Below are 19,852 nucleotides of genomic sequence, written 5' to 3' on the forward strand. Positions count from 1 at the left end.
ATTGGGGAAATGTGATTGTCTTGTTGCCATGAGCAACACTGCTGGGGGATGAGTTAATCCTCCCAGAACCTACATGGACTTGGGTATTCTCCCCATGGGAGGACAGCAATAATAATTACTGTGTCAGCACACATCCTTAGGGAAGTATGGGAGGGTAACTGCTGTGCACTGCTCAGGAGCACGGAGAGCACAAAGCGCTTCTCTGGGCTCACACTTCCCACAGCACCTAAGAACTGAAGGGTTGGAAAGGGCTCCAAGAGGTCCTTCCTCTTCCACCCTGTGACAGGACATGAACCAGCCTCCAGTTTACCTAGTCTGTTCTTTCAACTTAGCAGGGATTTGAACACCTCCTTAGGGGAGTGTCGCAGCACTTAAGCATGTTTCCAGTGTATGAGAGAACTACTTTCCCAGTATTTAACCTGAATTGTTTGCTGTGCTGTTTGCAGTGCAGAATTCTTAAGAGTCCCTTACAGCCCCACCACGGAGCAGTTCTTTACCTGGGACAAGAGTGTTTCCATTATGGAGCTGGCCAGCTGGGAGTTCCTACGAAGGACATCATAAAAACCCTGTAGACAGGAAGGAAGGACAAGCTGGCTGACACAACACAGAAAATGAACCACAGGCATAATAAGTTGGCGTCATAAGACAGCAATGACACTTTGGCACTGCAAGGAACCATGAGGAAGTAACAATGTGCTCAGTGTACAGCTCCATACCTGGCAAAGCAAAGGCACCACAGAAAGAAGGTATGAATCAGAAAGAGTATGAATTTCCTCACAGGGGCCCTCTCACAAGCTGTATCTCCCTAGCACCGGTGGCATCAAGCCCAGAGTGACTTTCACTGCTATTTAACACTAGCACTAGATCCAACTTCAAACTGTGAAATCCTGCTTCAAAGGCAAAACAAGCCAGTGGGGAAACTGTAGGAGGCAACAAATCCTGCAGACTGAGAAAACTCAGTGGATGGATAAAGCAAGCACTCAAGTTTTCTAGCAACAGTGACAAACACACCTAAAACTTGCAGCTCACCAAAGGTCAATCCAACCAAATCAAGAAGGAAACAAAATCTCTCTGACCTAAACTGTTTGTGTTTTTTTTTCAAGGTAGAACTCCACAGTTATCTCAAATATCACAGTCATACACGCTCAAGAATGGCCCCTTATAGCAGGCCATGTGTCACAGGAGATCTAAGGGACATCCAAGCTTTTATAGAAACTTGGAAAGAAAGAGGAGAAAAGACAGCCTCTAAGGAAGTTTCTCCATACTCTACAGTCAGGGTTTTCTTTGGCACCCATAATTAGCTCTCAACAGCTCCACATCTATCCAGTGCCTTTATACCACTCCTCCTCACTGGGCATCAAACACATCTCCCTTTTTCCCAGGCCACATCAAAAAAGGAAGACAGACTTTGACACATTTCTGCTCTTAAGCAATGCATGAGCTGAGGAAGATACATCAACGTGTCCTTGGGCTTACAATAGTCCAAAATAAAAAGAAGCAGAAGGATTGAGAAAAAATCCACAGTCTTTGGTACAAGTGTCCAAAGAAGAACATAACTGAGCTGATAGGCTGTTTTCCACAATAACGTGATCATTATTTATCTGTGGCTGCAGCAGAACCTGACTCCAGAAGAGATGTTTAAAAGGAGACTGAAAAAACCATGTTTACCTCATATAACATGAGTCGAACATCCGCTTGCTGGCTCAAACATCGCCTCAGGCTGCCCAGGATTTCAAGGCAGAAGGCCTCATTAGCTGCAGAATTATAGCAGGCATGAACATCTGCCTGGATCTGAGAGGGAATATTAGTCACATTATACTGGGTATATTCTCAGATATCACAACACAGAAGCAAGGTGATAACAGGTCTGGCCCCTGAACAATCACTGAAATAGTCCTTAGGGTGCTTCCAGGCTCCTTATCATCAGCATGGAGCAGTGGGGATGCTCCCCAGAATACTTTGTGCTGTAAAGAATGACCCTGAGCAGCAACGTCCCTAGACCAGCTTCTCTTTGCACACTGCACTTCCCAAAGCTTTCCTTCCAGGACTAACCCTTACTGAAGTTGTATTTCCATTTGGGGAAACACTCCTCTCTTGAGTTTTTTCAAACAGTGCATGTTAGACATGAGACTGTCTCATATGCCCACAGCAAGGACTGCAGATCGGCACCTACCTGAGTGGCACCAATGGCCTGGCTGCACTGGGAAGAGGACAAGCTGCCCAGAACCTTAAAATTCCTTAACAGAAGCAAAAATCCAGCAACCGCAGCTTTACGAGCATCGAGCTGCCTGGGAATTGGGGCACAAAAGAGAAACATAAGGACACATGGAGGCAAGAAGCTCAGAATAAATACAAGATCAACTCAGCAATGAGAAAAAGACCAGAGATATGGAGTGGCTGGGCCCAGTAGAACTGCATTCCCCAAAAGGGGAGCACAGTCCCAAACAGTCAAGAGCTTGGCAGTTTGCTGGGAACTCCCTTGCTCTATACTCCCATAATATTCAATTCCCTTTCTGTCCTTGCAATGCTCACACTGAGGGAGAGCCCCAGGCCAAGGCCCAAGTATTAAATGTCCCTTGAAAGCTGGAATGGGAGTCTTACTGACCTCAGAGTAGGAAAATGCCTAGCAAAAACCTGGTGTTTTGCTTTGCTCACAGAAATCCCAGGTCTTTCCCAAGACCAAGTCTCTTGCCTTGAATTAAAATCCTAAATTCTGAATTCAGTATTCATAACCAGGCAGCCACGGCCCAACAAAATCCACGATCACAGCAGGATGGTTTGCTCAAAGCATTACTAAGATAACAAGGCTGCTTCTCCACCACCTTGTAAGGGATCAGAGGGAAAGGGGCAGCTCAGCATTCTGATCAGTGGTTCCTTCCAGACTCTCCCTAGCACCTGGATGTACTCAGCTGTGTAGACACACGTTGGAATTGGTTTTAATTTTGCCTGCTTATTTGGAGTTCCCAAAAGCTTTTTGAATTTGCAAAGCCCATTCAGCTGGGGCTTGGTTCAGTAGAGCTGTGACTGTATTACAGTCCTGGGATAAAGGGATAGGAGATGTCACTATCTAGTTGTGGAAGAACACAGCAAGAAGACACCTAGCCAAAACAAAAAAATATTTCTGCTCCAAAGCCATAAATGCGTTGTAGACATTTTTTCAAAGCATTCCCTTCCCAGCTTACCTGGAAAAATAGCTTTTTGGAGAACAAGTATCAGGGAGTCCCTCACCGACATGCTGACTTTGAGCAGAGGCTGGAAAGGAAAATAACCTTTGGAGAGAAAAGCACTAAGGCATGCCAAGCCCTCGGGGCATATGAGCTCATCTTCCTCAGGCCCATCTGGCCCTGCATTTCCAACACTGTCATCAGTACAGTAGGAGACCCAAAATGTTTTAAAATAGAAAAGGAAACCCATAGAGCTGTAGCAGTGAGACATCTTAGCAGGTGAGTGAGGACACAGTGCAAGGTTTGGGAAAACAAATGTTATCCCCAGGTTGGACAAAGCAGGTAAAAGTTTAACACCAGGGTAATATCTCTGCCCAGTCAAAGAGAAATACTGAGATGGAGCTTGGAAGGAGAAAAATCAACATGACAGCTACAGCTGTTCACCTAAACACTGTATACTTAGTTTTCTACAGGGTGCAGCATCTGGGCATCTTCCAGATGAAAGGTCAGCACGGAGCAGTTTCGGTCCCACGCCACACCGCACCATATGCTTTTTGCTAGAGGGCACATGCAAATCCATGCTTGAAGAACAGCTCCATGCTACACCACAGCACAGGATGAAGGCTTATTTTATAAGGAGGGTTATCAGATCATGCATATAATTGTGGCCCAGAGCTGTCGCTGAAACTGAACTAGCAAGGATGTTCACGGAGGAACGCAAAGCTTTACCTGCACTGCCCGGAGGAGCCCCTGCACTGTGTCGATGGGCAGAAAGGACAAGTTGTCAAAGGTCTCTGTGACTTTGGAGGATGAAGTCTGAAGCACAAGAGGAGCTGACACAACAATATTGGACAGCAATTCTGAAAAGTAAACGGACAAAAGGAGCAGCTGATGCCAAGGGACCAGAAAACTCTGAGCAAAAGATGTCTGTAGAGCTAAGAATTACAGACTAATTGAAGACCTTCCACTACACGGAGAGGTTGTGACAGAATGAGCTTGGAAAACCTGAGGTCTGCTGCAGGCAGCAAGTGTAAAACTCTCCCAGCCCGGCTGAAGGGCCTCACCCCACCAGAGGGCACTGAGGTGTAAGAGAAAAGGTTGCAGCACAGATATCTCAGCAGCCTCAGTGGCTCCCAAGCACTCGCCCAAGGACAAGGAGGAAGGCACAGCCAGGAAAGTGGAACAGGTTACTGACTGATGGATACAGACTTTCTGTGCGTCAGCTGTTCCATGGCAACTGCCTGCAAACGTGTTTTTCACCTGTGATGAATGCAAGGTAATCTGATGCAGCTGATACCTCAGTAAGAGGAGAAGGAGCAACAGATTTTCCTGGCTTCGGGTCATTTCAGCAGGAGCTTCAGAAACCCAACCACATCCCAGACTGCATCAAAAGCAGAGCAGGGTGAGGGAGGTGATTTTGCCCCTTCACTCCACTCTGGCAAGACCCTCCTGGGACTACTGTGTCCAGCTCTGGGGTCCTCAACACAAAAAGGACATAGATGAGTGGGTCCAGAGCAGGGGCACAGAAGTACTCAGAGGGCTGGAGCACATCTGCTACGGAACAGGCTGAGAGAACTGGGGTTGTTCGGCCTAGAGAAAAGAAGGCTCTGGGTGGAGACCTTTTTGCAGCCTTTTGGTACTCAAATGGGGCTTGTAAGAAAGCTGAGGACAGACTTTTTATCAGTATCTGTTGTGATAGGACAGGGGGTAATGGTTTTAAACTAAAAGAAAGTAGATTCAGACTAGATGTAAGGAAGAAATTTTTTACAAAGAGGGTGGTGAAACAGTGGCACAGGTTGCCCAAAGAGGGGGTGGGTGCCCCATCCCTGGAAACATTCAAGGTCAGGTTGGACAAGGCTCTGAACAACCTGGTCTGTTTGAAGATAATCCCTCTCATTACAGAGAAAGTTGGACTAGATGGCCTTTAGAGGTCCCTTCCAACCTAAACCATTCTATGATTCTCTAACATGTTCTGAGGAGCTATGTTGTGACTGCCCACAGAGCAGGGCACATTTTTCTCCCTTTCCTGTTACCTATGAAGTGAGTGACAGGAGATGCTGCTTTTGTGAGGACTCTGTTCAGGACCTGCTCAAGAATTTCACTTCTGATGGGCTCATGAACCTGAAATGAGAAGGAACAATAAATAAAAGTCAAAACTACATGAAGATATTCCTGTACCTCACAAGACAGATAAGCTGGGGTGGTCACCAGAAGTCCCTTTCAGATAAATCCCACACAGATCAATTCAGATTTCATCAGAACCAGCACATCAGAGAGGCACAGTCAGAACATAATGGGGCAAATCGTCTGTGGGATGCAAATTTACCAGCTCAGTGAAGAAGAATGTGTTTCAATCCCACCTTGTCAGATTTTATTTGTACCTCTGATTTTCTCTACTTTCTCCGTAGTTTCTTGGAAACTGTACTAGGGATTACACAAGTACCATAGTAGCTGGAACAGAGTAGGATTAGGTCTTTATGAGGATGGCCTCTTCCAGCTGGAGAGGGTCAAATAGGAGACTAAATCTAGTACTGTTTGCAAAACACTCATGATGGATACAGCAGGCAAGGTTTTGACACCACTTACCAAGAGAGAATAAGAACACAGTTCTCTCCCTGCTCAGAACTTCTCCAAAACATACACTACCTTAAATGTTTCCAGCAGGATACTTGCTCCCAGTTTGCAAGCCTGCTGGGCTGGCATTTTTGAAAGGCCATAACTGGTATCAGCAGCTTTTCCTCCGAAGGGCTTCTTTGGTTCATACGATTCCATTAGGCTGAAGCCGAGATCCACCAGGCCCTGAGTAACGTGGTCCCAGCCAAAGGCACTGAAGAAAACATTAAATGGGCCAGGGAAGAAAAACTTAGTCACAGGAAAGTTTAAATGAGAGCAGTCTGAGGTACAAATCTTCTGCAGTCAGTCCAGGTTGCAAAGCAGCAGTGAGACACGTGATGACAGCAGGGAGGATGACATCCCTCACAACCCCGTGACTGTCTTTAGGCTGAGGGACAGGTGCTCAGCACAACACCTCCTGCAGTCCTGGTTCTCCATCAGACTTCCTTTCCAGTTCAAAGGCTTCCTTGCTATGGGGAATGATGTGCACTCAGGCCTGATCTGAACATAACAGTAGGCCACAGTCAGGGTGCACAAGTATCCTACTGATCACAAGATCTTCAAGTTGGAGAAAAAGACAGAAGAGGAATGCCTCCCATCAAACTAAAGGACAACTGGTGACAGACCAGAGCTATCCCACAGCACGTTTAAAGGACTAACTATGTGGGGGATGAAAACAGAGAACATATCCCTCATCCCTTGATTGGAACACAAACTACAGCCAACAGCATGACTCACATTGTGTTTCAGTAAGAAAAACAGATCAGGTCCTGATTAGTTTAGTCCTTTGTACCACCAGATTCTGAGATTTGAGGTAAAAGGAGCAGATTTGTACAGCTACATTTTGTTGCCTTTTTGGTTTTGTTTTTTTTTTTTTTAATTCACCAACATAAAACGGGGATAAAAACTTTGGATTTTGACACTGATCCCTGGCAGCACATGGTATTTAGTATTTAGCATCCCAGAGTATTTCAGTAAGGCTGAAACTCTCCCCCCTCCCAAAGCCCATTGAATGTTCTGCAGCACGTGGCAACAACTCACCTATTTTTCACCACTTCCAGAATTACAGCGCTTACATCATATTGTTGAGGAAACAAATCCTGCAGAAACTTGGAGGCCTGAAGGAACTGCAGGTCCTTGCAGCTTCTTGTGATTGATGTTTTCAAGAAATCAAATATCTGCAACATAAAATCATTAGGTGTGAGGAAATGATCTTTGAAATGGGACCTGCATAGTCTTGGGTATGTTCCAGTAGGAGCACCGGCCAGGGCACAAGTTCCAGTACTGCCTGCCAAAAATCTCAACTCACTTCTTTTTCAGGACAAATACACTAGCCTCATTAAGTGCTTCAAGGAGGGTAACCTGCTGCCAGATGCTTTTCATGTGGCCAACACAGAGCCAAAACATTAGAAAAAGAAGACTGCTTTTCTTCTCATCCTACAATACCAGCCCTCAGGAATCACTGCTCCGTAAAATTGTGATATTGCTCTGGGGTCTTTTCTAGTGTTCAGTAAAGTACAGCATACCAATGATCTCACTGCCTCCCCACGAGCATCCTGAAACCATTTTAAGCCTAATTCTGATGGGACTACTACCTAACCAGGCTTCCTTTCCTTTACAAGGAGTGCAGAGTGTATCCCCATGGAAGTTCTCTGCAAGCTTACAACCCACATACCTGCTCTTGCAGCCTGTGTTTTACAGCAACCGACAGCAGAAGAGCCACACTGAAGGGACACAGGGCTCTACCAGGATCCTTCTGCTGCTCAGTCTAGAAAACAGCAAGGAACAATCAGAAAACTTGTTATCTTCAACTGAAGTGTCCTGCAAGTTCAGAAAGCCATCAGGTACATTTCTCTTCAAACATATCAAAACACTTGTTAAAGAGAACATGACCGTGATCATAAAAATTATTAAATCCCTTCTCCAGGTAACCAACTAAGTTTTTAAAACCCCTGCTTCAACATCTTCAAGAATAGTGCCAACAGGAAATGGCTTCATCCTGCCATACCTTCAGATGTTTGATTAGTTCCTCGCCCAGGTCCTGGTCCAGGTTGATGACAGAAACGATATGGAGAATAACGGTGCCTTCCACGTGGCGGAGCTGGTCCAGGGGCGTTGTGGCTACCTCAAGGTCCACTGACCTGTAAGTTTTATCAGAAAAAAAACCAAGCCATCCAAAGCCATAAATAATTTCTTATGGATTCAGGAGGATGTATCTGTACAAGGTTTAACAATTCAAATTCAAGGAACCTTGGACAGGACCAGGGTGACTACAAATACCCAGGTAGTAAAGAAAGGGGATGACAGAGCAGGAACTTACTGTGGTACCCTCTGTTCTTCCTTCTGCCTCTTATCCAGCTGATTGAAAAAACTGATGATTCCTTCCAAAACAGTCTTCTTACTGCCCTGCAAGGCAGAACATTACATTAAGCCATTGCAGGGCCTGCAGTATCCCAGAGAACTACACCCTATTCCCACACCTATCACAAATGTCATGGTATCCTTCATTTCCCTCCATAAATTGCTGAGGCAGGGGAGGACTCCTGTGTGGCTCATTTTCAGATTTCCAGTTTGCATATTTTTTTTGACTGCACTTACTGAAGAGCTGGAAGAAACTCAAGCTTTCAGATGCTCTGATTGTCTCTTTTTTTTTTAAGTTGTTACTAATTAGAAAGGATCCTTATGTTTTAATCAATTGAGAAGGCTTTCAAACTCCTAACTTTAAATCTAACAATACATTTTGGCCAGGGGACCCAAATGACCTCCTATAACACACATATAATTTGTCTTTGACTGGATCATTTTGGCACTGACTCGGTCACAAATGAAGTAAGAAAAAGAGGCAGATCACCCTGTCAAAGGGCAGAGATGTCCCTGGCAGTCTCTGCTCTGGAGGAAATGCACAGGAGATGGCACATTCCCAATACAAGTCAGACTACAGCCCAGAGGACAGTCACACTGCATGAGCCATTATTACAGTGTGCAGATCACAGACAGTGAGCAAAACCACACTTGAGAACAGTGAAAAAACCGATCCTCTCCACTGTCTGCTAGGTCTGTGCTCATCCATTATTTCCCAAAGGCTTCCTTCTTTTCCCACAAGGAAGATCAAGATCCTTTCTTTCCCTGAGCAGTCAGCTTTTTCAGGCTAGAGGCAGTTAGAGAAAACCTACTGATGTCCCACTGTGTCCCTACAGCATGATTTGGGAACAATCAGAATCCCTATCCAAATCCAGCCTATAGATCAGCCTGGACATTTTTTTTCTGATGGTATAAGCTTAGAGGAAATCCAGCTCCCATGAGCTTTTACCTTTGCAGAAAGCAGCAGCAGCTGATAGACCAGAGGGGGAATTTCCTGCAGGTCTAATTTGGAGAACATCCTGAGGACCTTTTCAACCACAAACTGCAGCTCCTCTCCTGATAGTGGAATATCCCTGTTGAATCAAAGATTCTTATTCATTAATATATTCTTAATTTTCCAAGGCTCACTCACACATGGAATAAAAACCACAATGCCATGCCCAGCCCTTGGGACATGCCTGCACAGCCAACCACCCATGGGGCTGGTCCTGCTATGGTCAGACCTATTCCTACTTGCCCCAAACTCCATGTGAAATAGGACATGGACATGACCACAGCACAAGGCAGTGCTGATGCTGAAGGGAAAAAGAATTACCTGAACATGTTGGCAAGATGTATTACACACTGAGGATCCCACCTGGTGAAACAATGATATGTTGGAAGACTGAATGCAAGCAGGATTATCATTTAGCTCTTCCCTCCTACACAATTATTCAGTGTCACCATTTCCCTGTTACATTCTGATATTAAGATTAGAAGCCAGATTTCTACCAGAACTCATCAGCACCACCCTAACCACCCACAATTACAATGGTTCTGAACTGGCCCAGCCCTTACAATAATAAATACCAAGAAAGGAATAAAAACAAGCACTTCCTGATACCAGTCCATGCAACAGTCTCACAGGATCTGGGAACCAGGTGCTGCCTTGCCTTCCCAGTCAGAGAAGACACTGTCACAGAGGGCACAGATTTAAAGATGACAGAACAGGACACACAGCTCATGGTGATGCCTTTTTCAAAACAGTGAAACACAATGTTTTGCCACATGACTAAGAGCTGGCAGAGGTACTTACTTGCTGGAGCAGAGGGTATTTATCAGCTGCTTCTTAAACTCTTCCCCATTCAGTTCACCTGAAAAACCAAAAGTCTTAGGAGCTGGTTCCAGAGGAAGGGAGGACAAAGGTGCAGGAGAAGGAGCTGCTGGGGGTTACCTTTCCCATAAGCCAGGTTCTCCTTCGAACTGGCCAGTACAGTGAGAATAGTGGAAAACAGCTCCAAGGATTTCCCATTAGAGAGGCTGCCGCCTTTAATAACATCCACAAACAGGTTGGCAAGCTCAGCCAACGCGTGGCCTGGCAGCTGGCGGGCCTGGGAGGACATGCAACAGGAAAGAGCCTGAGGCTGCGCACAGAATTTCACATATACATCCAAACTGTCACCAAAAACAGCTGAAGACAACATTTCTTACAGTGAAATGCTCCCCTTAAACAGGAATTCAGCCCTGAGTTCCCTGGTTTGTTCTGCCCTGAGTTCCCTGGTTTGTTCTGCCCTTTATAGAAACAGAGCAGTAAATCAAGATGATGCGATTATAGGTTTGGAGTTTTTAAGGCTACATACCCAAAGATAATCAAATTCTCACACAGAGCGAATTCCAACGCCAGCTAACTTAGCCCATGGAAGATTTGTGGAAAGGACACAACTAATTTTCCTCAGTGGCTTAGTGAAATATCTCAATCTACATACGAAATGGCACCCAGCAGAGCCCAGGAAAGCCAGCCCAAAGGAGCTTTACCTCCAGCATCAGCAGTCCTATGATTTCAGACACCTTGCCCAAATGCAGGTCTCCTGACTCCACCAGTGGGACGCAGTGCTTGTAAACCTGGAGCCTCCTGAGAACACCACTTCGCTGGGAGCAGGGGGAGCCTTACAGCAAGCAAATAATAGAGAGGAAAGAACAGGAAAAGAAGTGATGTGAGTAACAACATTTTGCTAAACTACAGGAAATCAGCAGGGATAAACTGTCACCTGGCTGCAAACCCCTATTTTATCTATCTGACACAAAACAAATAAATACAAATTAAAAAAAATAAAAACAGAGCACAGGAAATGAGAATCTCTTGGATAAAGTAGTCGAAGCACTCAACCCTGTTATCACACCCTGTGGATCACTCAGCCTGATGCCAGAGATCAGGAACTGCCAAAATGTCAAGAAGAACCAGGCTGGCAATTTAGTTTTCAGCTGGCCAGCTCAGTCCTACTCCAAGGTATCTAAGTGCTCCCAAAGTAAATCCCACTCACCACAAGCTCATTACAACACCATTAGTCCAGTTTGCTATCTGCCATGTTTTTTTCGGATGTCTATTTTCCCTGGGACAGCCCTGACGAGCGGGTTTTTACCCAAAAAAGTGACACCTCCGTGTGCTGTTCAGCACTGGCTGCACCCACCTGTTGTGAGCAGGGCTGGAGCCGCAGCCCCCAGAGAGCAGCTCAGACATCACCCACCTTTGAAGATCCCTCTCAGCAGAGCCGCCGTCTCCCTGCCCTTCAGGGCCTGCCTGGTCACCATCTCGCCCAGCTGCAAGAGAAGGGGACGCTGTGAGCCGCCCCCACCGCCCGTGGCGCTGCCCGGGCCGCGCATCCCCCGCTCCCCCCCGCACCTCGGCCTCGCCCAGGCCCTGCAGGGCCTCCTGCAGCCGCTCGGGGCCCTCCTCGGCCGCCAGCGACAGGATGCGCTGGGCCATGGGGACCAGGGACCCCCGGGACACCCCGGGCCGCGCCTCCTTCGCCCCGAAATTCCCGCCCGGAAGAGCGCGCTCGTCACCCGGGAAACAGCTCCCGCCCCCGGCCGCGCTTCCCCCGCCGCCCGCGGGGTGCGCCGGTTCGAGTCCCGCGGGGCGCGGGGTCACGGCGTGGGTCGGGTGCGAGGGGACCGCGGCGGGGTCATCCGGTCCGACCTCCCTGCTCGGGTTGGGTGATCCCAGAGCGCACGGCACAGGGCTGTGTCCAGGCGGTTCCGGAACGTCTCCAGCGAGGGAGACTCCGCTGCCTCTCTGGGCAATCTGTTCCCGGTGCGCGGTCACCGCGCGGCAATGTCAGTGGAGTTGAAGAAGTGTGGAATGGGGGTGCAGGCACGTGGGGTGCAGAGTGGGGTGCTGGGTGACGTGGGGTGCAGGCACGTGGGATGGACAGCTTGGGTGGGGGGCACTGGGGCTCTTGGCACAAAGTGCCCATTCAGGGCCAGCCCGCATCAGTGGCACCCGGCCCCGCGAGTGCCACGCACGTGGGGTGAGGATACATTCGAGTAAAACCCCTTAATTCCGGGGGGTGCGAGTGGTGGCCTTGGGTGTACCAGGAGGTTTAGCCCGCCTTTAAGCAGTGGGATTTAGCCAAAGGATCCGGTGCCAGCACAGCGTGGGAGCTTTTGCAAACCCCGTGCTCACGTGGAGTGCGAGCTGATGCTGCCGAGCAAGGGGAGCGGGTTTGCCCAGGGCCAGGGCCCGTGGGGAGGGGGATAACCGGACCTGGGAGAGAGATCCCCTTAGGGCTCCATCGCAACACGCCGGGGTATGTCCCCCTTGGGGCTGCCACCCCTTTCCTTGAGACCCCTTTTCCCAGGAGAAAGCACTCATTTGGTGATGCCAGGCGTTCTACATGTGTCTGCAAAACTACTTCATCTGTGATGAGCATGCATGGACCAGGGTGCCCAGGTGGCCCAAGGATCACTCTGGTGCTCTCTGCCACCCCAATAGAGCACTCTTGGGTCTGTTTGGGAACCCTCACACTGACGTCACTGCACTGTCTTGCCCGCTGGGCTGCAGACAGAGGTCCAACGAGCTGTAGGAGGGAGCTGAGCCTTGCACCAGGGCTGGTGTTAAAAGGGGTCAGGAGGGCTGAGGGTCTCCTCTGAAGGGTGGTGTCCAGTGCCTCTGGCTATTGTGCCTCTGGCCATGGCAGCATTGCTCAGGGTTTTGGCACAGGTCCCAGTTTTCCCTCAGCAGCACCCCCGCTTTTCATCTGGAGTCTCGTGCCTTCCTCCTCCTCCCTCCCTCACATTGGGGTCTCAGCTCTGTTTGCAGGACATCCCTGTGTGGAACCCAAATCCGTAAATCCCAGAGGCATTACAAAACATGCCTTGTGTAAGCTACTTCAGCCCTGTTCTGGTGCTTAGCCCGGCCCTGCCACCTCCCCAAAATCCCCATTGCTGTAAGAGCCCAGCTGAGCTCCTCTCCTGGGCTTGAGCACAGCTCTGTCCTCACCACATCCTCACCCAGTTCCCACAATCCTGGACCCAAAGAGTTAAGACTACAAGGGCTCTCCTGCTCTATGCAGCTCTAGCATGCTGGGGCATCCTAGAAAAACTTATTTTGCCATCCCGCTGCACCCCCATGTGGACTCACTGTGGTCCCTGCCACCTCCCAGGGCTCCCCTCCCTCACAGGTCTGTGGCATCACCCTGGGAGTGAAATGGGTTCCAGTTCCTAAAGATCCAAGCACTTGAGGATATTGTGAAAATTCTAGCCATGCTTTTTTACTGTAAAAGCTGAAAGGGGCCCCATGTGGATGCTGGTTTGGGTGGCCTCACTGGGGAGGAGTTGGAGAGCCCCAGGACAGACCAGTCCCAGGAACATCCTCTGCCATAGTCCCATCCCCACAGTTGGACTCTGCCCACACAGCCAAATCCACAGCAGGACCTTTCCAGGGCTTTTGGGGCAGAAGCTGGGGAAGAGACCTGTCCTGCTCTGCCCGGGGAGCAGGCTGGGATGGCAGGCTGCCCACCACCTGCCTCTGCCCCTGCCCTGTGCTAATGAGCGAGTTACACAACAAGGAGCTTTTATACTTTGTTAATCGGGTCCAGCATCCCAGCCCGCCTCTCCATGCATGCTCCTGCTGGCCGACCGAGCCCCAGCTCCCTCCTTCCCTCTCCTCAGCTGCCTTTTGTAATGTTTTAATGGGTTTTTTTGCCTGGGTTGTGCTGACTTAATTACAAAGCTGCAGTGAGTTGATGCCTTGTGACGGTCTAATCCCAACCCGGTGACTCTACAAAGCTTTCGTCCGGCTTTCTCACTGCTCCACTCCGGCCTCACCGTCCCTGTGTCCACCTCGGCCCTGTGCACTGACCTTCTGTGGACAGTTCAGCTTTTCTTCTCCTTGGTGAGTATCCAGAACTCTTTCCGCCAGAAAGGACTGCATTGAAGACTGTCATCTAACCCTCGCTTAACCTGGTACCTCCAGGGCTTGGATTGGTTTTACTGCCTGGAAAAAGGGGATGCCTGTCCCTTCTCCAGGAGCTGGAGGGAAAGAGAATGCCCCTGGGAAGTGGTTGAGCCAAGAATCCCTTGCACAGCCTGAGCTCAGAGCTGGTCCTACAGCCCAGCAGAGGCTGGGGGAGATGGTGGAAATAGAATGAAGGCAGTTCTCCTCCTCCTGAGGGATGGGAACAAGGTGTTTCACCCAGACTGCGCTGGCAAGATGCCGAGAGGCTCATGGTCCAGCCTTGCAACTGGTGATAGGCTCTGGGCTGGAGCAGTTGGACTCGAGGCTTTGGGAAACTCCTTGGGGCTAATTATTTATTTTGGGGATATTATTTATTTTGGTAGTAGAAGCAAAAGGCAATAAAAGGTTGAGCTGGCTGCCTGACCAAAGCTGGGTGCTCACCTCTGCCCCTGTGAAGGTGGTTTGAGACAGAACACTGCTGTGTGAGTGCAGGCTGTTGAGATGTCCCCAACCTCCAGAGGAAAGGCAGAGTGAGAAAAACATACGAAGGTATCAGATGATCAATACACCTATTTTCAAGCTGCTTTTGCAAACATCTGTGGTGTTTCTCCAGGCTGCTCAATCTCTGCAGGCAGGCAGAGATACAGACAGTAGGTGATGGAGCTGAGGAGGGTTGGGGTTGTTCTCTGAGCACCCAGCTCTACCCCTGTCTGAGCAGGAGGGACAGGGGATGGGGCACAGAAGCACTGCAGAGACCACTGGGATCACCAGTCACTGCTGATTTCTCCTTCCCTCTCACAGTGTCCTGCAGTTGACGGAGGACAGAGGACAACATGTCTGCAGTTGTGAGTACTGCCCCCACACCGCCCCATCCTTCAGGCTCTGAGCATCCCCTCCTTGCAGTGCTGGGATGGGGTTCACCCTGTGCACCCCTTGCCCCCTCAGCTGCTCTCAGCCCACAGTGGGGAGCCTGGGCAGCACACAGTCCATCCCCATCCCATTGCACCTTCTTGGGTCATGTGTGGAGGCTCTCCCTGCCCCAGGACACTTGCAGTGGGGCAGGGAGCTGGGGGCTGTCTGGGGAGACCCCTCATGCTCTCCTCACCCCTAGACGGGCACGTTCCGGATCGTCTCGGAGGAGGAGCAGGCCCTGCGCTCCAAGCTCGAGCGCCTCACCACCAAGGACCACGGCCCCGTCTTCGGGAAGTGCGAGAAGATCCCCCCACACACCCTGCAGAAGGTGAGGGTGGCTGTGGGGAGTGGGGGGGCAGCTACAGGCCAAGGCTCCTGCTCCTTCTCAGGGGCCAGAGGAGATCCTTGACCAGTTCTTACATTTGGGGATGCACTAACCCCAAAGTGACTCACTCCAAGCAGGGCACTTGGGTGAGCTTGCCCTCCCTGTGCTGAGATGCTGCAAGGAGCTTGACTGCCCTCCCTTGTTTTTTGGGTGCCTAAATGACCTCTGGGGTGTTCTAGAACCTGTGTGGGGCATCACTGAGCCGGGTGCCCTCTCTGCTCCCCCCAGGCGAAGGATGAGCTGAACGAGACGGAGGAGCAGAGGGAGGTGGCGGTGAAGGCGCTGCGGGAGCTGGTGCAGGAGCAGGCAAGCGGCGAGGATGTTTGCAAGGCGGTGGCCGAGAAGGTGCAGGGGAAGGACGACTCCTTCTTGCTCCGCTTCATCCGCGCCCGCAAGTTCGATGTCCACAGGGCCTATGAGCTGCTGAAAGGTGGGGAGGGGCCCAGGGCTGTGATGTTGGGTGAGGGTGGGGTACACATCCACCAGCAGCCTCCCCCCAGCTCTGTGCTGGTGCCTCCTAGGCCCCCAGTCTGAGCTGTGCTGGCAGAGCAGGACCCTGGCATGGGAAGGGGATGAAGAGAGAGGATAAACAGAAAAAGGGCTGGGGGGGCTCAGAAAGAGCTGTGATGGGGAAAGAAATAAGTGAGAGTGATGCCAGGTATCCTGCAACAGCAGAGCAATCCCATTCCTTGCCAATTTGCCAAACAAAACGGAAAAAAAAAATGCATTTGGTGGTGGCAGGATGTTTCATTTGTGCAGAAAACACAGATGGTTTGGGCTGCATCCCCTTGAGCTCCCTATGCTCTATACATGCCCTATAGTCACCCCTCTGTAAGGAGCCAGTCCTGCACCCCCCTGATGCTTCTGTGCACGGTGCCTGGGGGGTTCAGCATCCCTGGCATGCTGAACTTCAAGGGCTGGGGGCAGATTGGGGGGCTTGGGGCACCCCCTCCCATGTAGGGATGGATGGAGTGACACATAGGGATGGAGGCGAAGCAGGAAGGCAGCCTGGAGGGTGCCTGCTGACTGGGACCTGCCTGGCTCCAGCTCTGCTCTTCTTTGTGTCAGCTTGGGAGATAATGAGTTGTAATTATCAGTGCTGGCTCCCAAACGAGCTGTTTTGTTTGCCTGCATTTTCCCAGGACAAAATTCCTTATTTCATGCCTGCAGGGTACCAAGGGAGGGCAGCTGGGGGATGTCACCCAAATAGAGAGGAAGAACAGAAGGGAAACGAGGGGAAAAATTACTTTATCTGCTTGTTGAGGTGTTGAAGGGAAGGCAGGTATGGGAAGCTCCCAGCAAGGGGAGGATAATACTGAGCATGCCGGGGCTGGTCTGCTGCTGAGCTTCTTTCCCCTCGCTTTGGTGGAGGAGTTCTGACCTATGTGGACCCCATGCACAGCTCTGGGGCTCAGGACTGACATCTCACTGTTGCCAGTCCATCCCACCTGTGGCAGCTCCCCCAGCTTCCCGAGGCTGAGCAAGCAGCCCTTGTCCTCTCAATTTGTGCCTCTCCCCAGGCTACGTGAGCTTCCGCCAGCAGTACCCCGAGCTCTTTGAGAACCTGAGCCCCGAGGCCGTGCGCAGCACCATCGAGGCCGGCTATCCCGGCATCCTGTCCAGCAGGGACAAGCATGGGCGGGTAGTGATGCTTTTCAACATCGAGAACTGGGATTACGAGGAGATCACCTTTGACGAGGTCAGTTCACCTCGGACACTGCTCCCAGAGCAGGGCGGGGTCCCGCTCCAGGACTGGTCCTGCTTGGCAGGTCTGAGCACAGCATCCTTACACATACATGCACATGTCCACACACACGTCCAGGTTGAAGCCAATCTGTAGCCCTCTGAATTTACCATTTGAGGAAGCCTGGAAGAGCATGGTCCATCTGAAAGGGTTCCACTTCCTTCCCCTCCAGTGCAGTGCAAGGCGCAGACCATGGGCCAAATTCGGGGTGTACATCCCCCAGCATGGGGTGAAGGCACCACGCCATTAAATCAAGGTCCTTCAGAAAGGAGGGATGTACAGGGCAGAGGAGGAAACTGAGGCATGGGCCACAGAAAGGGCTTCTTGATGAAGAGGTCTCCAGGCATGTAACTCACTGCTTCTCTCAGCTCTGTTTTCTGCTCAGCTCTGAATTTGGTTGCAACATATCATTGATCCAGACCTGAGATGCTCCTACCTTGAAAGGGAATGTGGTGGTGGCTGAGCATCCCCTGAAATGCCCTCCCTGCTCTGAAGTTCTGGGGCTGGCTGTGACAAGCAGACCCTGGCTAACATTCCATGTGAATCTTCCTGGAACCTCCTGATTCCTATGGGAGGTTCCTGTCGGAGATGAGACCTCATACAAGACCCCGCTGTGTCTCTTCTCCATTAGATCCTTCGTGCCTATTGTATTATCTTGGAGAAGCTGCTGGAAAACGAAGAGACCCAGATCAATGGGTTCTGCATCATTGAGAACTTCAAGGGCTTTACTATGCAGCAGGCGTCAGGCATCAAACCCTCCGAGCTCAAGAAGATGGTGGACATGCTGCAGGTGAGGCGGCCAAGTCTGTGCCCAGCAGTGGCAGAGAGGGCCTTGATGGAGCAGAGAGCTCAGGGAAGCGAGGCAGCAGGGTTTGGGATTTCCACCACGTTGGCACAATGAGAAGGCATCATGGAGAGGCTGTTCCCCATCACCCTCTCCTTGCCTTGCCAGCTAATTGGCTTAATCCTTGCAAAATGGATCCTAATTTTCCCACCCCATCTCCCTGCCCTCTCAAAAGTCTGACCAGAAGCAATACCATCATTTGCAACATCCTATGGCATGGCTTGGAGGTCTTTCCTCACCAGCCTCTCAGCCCAACCCCATCCAGGCTGGATAGAGACTCACAGGCACTTCAGCATTTCTGTCCTCGGACCAGAGGCCAAAGACTCAGTTCTGCCCCAGGAAGGAGGACAGCAGAGATGTGATCCTTCTCATGGAGTGGGAACAATGAGCTATCTAGGAGGCTCTTCAGCTTCCTGGTGCTCCTGGGACGGCTGATCCTCCAGGGCCATTAAACAGAGAAGGGGAGATTGGGCAAGGAGAGCTACGGCAGTGCTGGGGTGACCACTGCTGCCTGCCCAGATCTGGGCGGACAGCACCATCTGTAACCATCTGTGTCTCGGTTTGGGATCCTAGGACTCCTTCCCAGCACGGTTCAAGGCCGTCCACTTCATCCACCAGCCTTGGTATTTCACCACCACCTACAACGTGGTCAAACCATTCCTGAAGAGCAAACTGCTGGAGAGGGTGAGTGTGGGAAAGGGACTTGGAGGCAAAGGCACATCCCTGGGTGAAACAGAGTGGTTGGGAAGAATGGCTCCAGTCCTCTGCTGAGGGTCACTTCCATCTTCCTCCAGGTCTTTGTGCACGGGGAGGAGCTGGAGTCCTTCTACCAGGAGATTGATGCTGACATCTTGCCGGCAGACTTTGGTGGCAACCTGCCCAAGTACGACGGCAAAGCAACTGCAGAGAAGCTCTTTGGGCCCCGCATCGAGTCTGAAGACACAGCTCTCTAGAGCAGGGGCCTGCTCCCCCTGCCCTGTACAGTAGCAGCAGAGGTGGCCCTCTAACCCCAGCCACCTCCTTTCTGTAGCATTGGTCGAGTGACTGCTCATGATGAGGCGCTCTGGGCGCGTTGCTCCACGCCTGTCCCTCCCCTCCCTGCTCCAGGCAGCGGGGCTGCCCAGCAGCTCTGTCCCTCGTGGGCAGAGCACCCTTCCTGTGGAAGCCAGAAGAGAAAGAAGGCCACCAGCCCCCTCCCACAGCATTCCCTGGAGCTGTGGGGGGAGGACAGGAGAGTGTCTGCTCTGGGAAGGGAGGGCTACAGCGAGGGAGAAATAAAGTGTTTAAAAACAGAGTTCTGGGGTCCCTCGTGGTAAGGAACACGGGCACAGCTTTTTGGGCACTGGTTGTGGTGGTGGTTTTGAGGAGGCCAGGAGCGTCAGCGTTTTGTTGGAGACCCCTGTCCCTCGTCATTGACTACCCTTTGGCACAAGGATCAAGGAGCTGTCTGTCTCCATTCTCCCTGCATCCCAGATCAAGTCCCACCCCTGCCTGAGCAAGGACCCCCAATTCTTAGTCACCTGCTCTAACCAGGAAGGAGTAAACAGCCCAAAAGATGCAAAGAAAAACAAAACCAGGGACCCAGGCAGAGCGGGCTGTGCCTAATTCCTACTCCACCAGGCAAGCAGGGAGGAGGAATGGAGGCTGCAGCAGCTAGAGACTAGGAGATGGATTTCAACGACAGAACAGTGAGAGACAAGCAGAAGGTACCCTCCTAAATCCTTCAAGAGCTGTTTCTCCTAGCACTGCATTCTGAGAGGGAGCTTAGTCAGAGAAGCCCCCCCAAAAGCCAGGGTGGAGGGCAGAGGAGGGTCCCTGCCCACTAAACAAGCTGTGCCTGATGTTACAGCAGAACCTGGGTGGGGAGGAGGGAGGTAGAAGTAGCTGTCCCAGG

General features: G+C 50.8%; 2 protein-coding genes across 3 annotated transcripts in view; one reads left to right on the top strand and one right to left on the bottom strand.

Moving 5' to 3' along the window:
* FANCI (FA complementation group I) overlaps positions 1–11,651 on the bottom strand; it is a 23,911-nt gene extending 12,260 nt beyond the window's left edge. The window contains exons 1-18 of one of the 2 annotated variants that reach the window (XM_050309575.1): positions 11,518–11,651; positions 11,363–11,435; positions 10,653–10,783; positions 10,072–10,228; positions 9,934–9,991; positions 9,454–9,495; positions 9,088–9,211; positions 8,098–8,183; positions 7,786–7,918; positions 7,453–7,545; positions 6,819–6,955; positions 5,811–5,991; positions 5,198–5,285; positions 3,894–4,024; positions 3,179–3,252; positions 2,174–2,288; positions 1,669–1,791; positions 498–566 (exon numbers count right to left, since the gene is read on the bottom strand). In XM_050309575.1, the coding sequence (XP_050165532.1) occupies positions 498–566; positions 1,669–1,791; positions 2,174–2,288; positions 3,179–3,252; positions 3,894–4,024; positions 5,198–5,285; positions 5,811–5,991; positions 6,819–6,955; positions 7,453–7,545; positions 7,786–7,918; positions 8,098–8,183; positions 9,088–9,211; positions 9,454–9,495; positions 9,934–9,991; positions 10,072–10,228; positions 10,653–10,783; positions 11,363–11,435; positions 11,518–11,601 (1,899 nt within the window). In that variant the 5' untranslated portion in view covers positions 11,602–11,651. The remainder of the gene's footprint in view (positions 1–497; positions 567–1,668; positions 1,792–2,173; positions 2,289–3,178; positions 3,253–3,893; positions 4,025–5,197; positions 5,286–5,810; positions 5,992–6,818; positions 6,956–7,452; positions 7,546–7,785; positions 7,919–8,097; positions 8,184–9,087; positions 9,212–9,453; positions 9,496–9,933; positions 9,992–10,071; positions 10,229–10,652; positions 10,784–11,362; positions 11,436–11,517) is intronic. The other variant, XM_050309574.1, reaches the window with a different exon arrangement.
* A 2,190-nt stretch (positions 11,652–13,841) lies between these two features.
* On the top strand, positions 13,842–19,221 carry RLBP1 (retinaldehyde binding protein 1). Its single transcript, XM_050309578.1, has 8 exons — positions 13,842–14,010; positions 14,875–14,918; positions 15,185–15,313; positions 15,599–15,800; positions 16,891–17,069; positions 17,746–17,904; positions 18,532–18,642; positions 18,753–19,221. Exons 2-8 carry the CDS (start codon positions 14,907–14,909, stop codon positions 18,909–18,911), a joined length of 951 nt encoding a protein of 316 aa, XP_050165535.1. The 5' UTR covers positions 13,842–14,010; positions 14,875–14,906; the 3' UTR covers positions 18,912–19,221.
* Positions 19,222–19,852: the final 631 nt, after the last annotated feature.

The sequence above is a fragment of the Myiozetetes cayanensis genome, unplaced genomic scaffold, assembly GCF_022539395.1.
Source record: "Myiozetetes cayanensis isolate MyiCay16 unplaced genomic scaffold, myiCay2020 scf14, whole genome shotgun sequence".
In the NCBI taxonomy this organism is placed as follows: domain Eukaryota; kingdom Metazoa; phylum Chordata; class Aves; order Passeriformes; family Tyrannidae; genus Myiozetetes; species Myiozetetes cayanensis.

What these genes read in the sequence shown, in the direction of transcription:
- RLBP1 (XM_050309578.1), top strand. An exon ending in CCCCACACACCCTGCAGAAG is followed by an intron (nt 15,314 to 15,598) that starts GTGAGGGTGGCT and finishes TGCTCCCCCCAG; the next exon opens with GCGAAGGATGAGCTGAACGA. An exon ending in AGAGCAAACTGCTGGAGAGG is followed by an intron (nt 18,643 to 18,752) that starts GTGAGTGTGGGA and finishes ATCTTCCTCCAG; the next exon opens with GTCTTTGTGCACGGGGAGGA.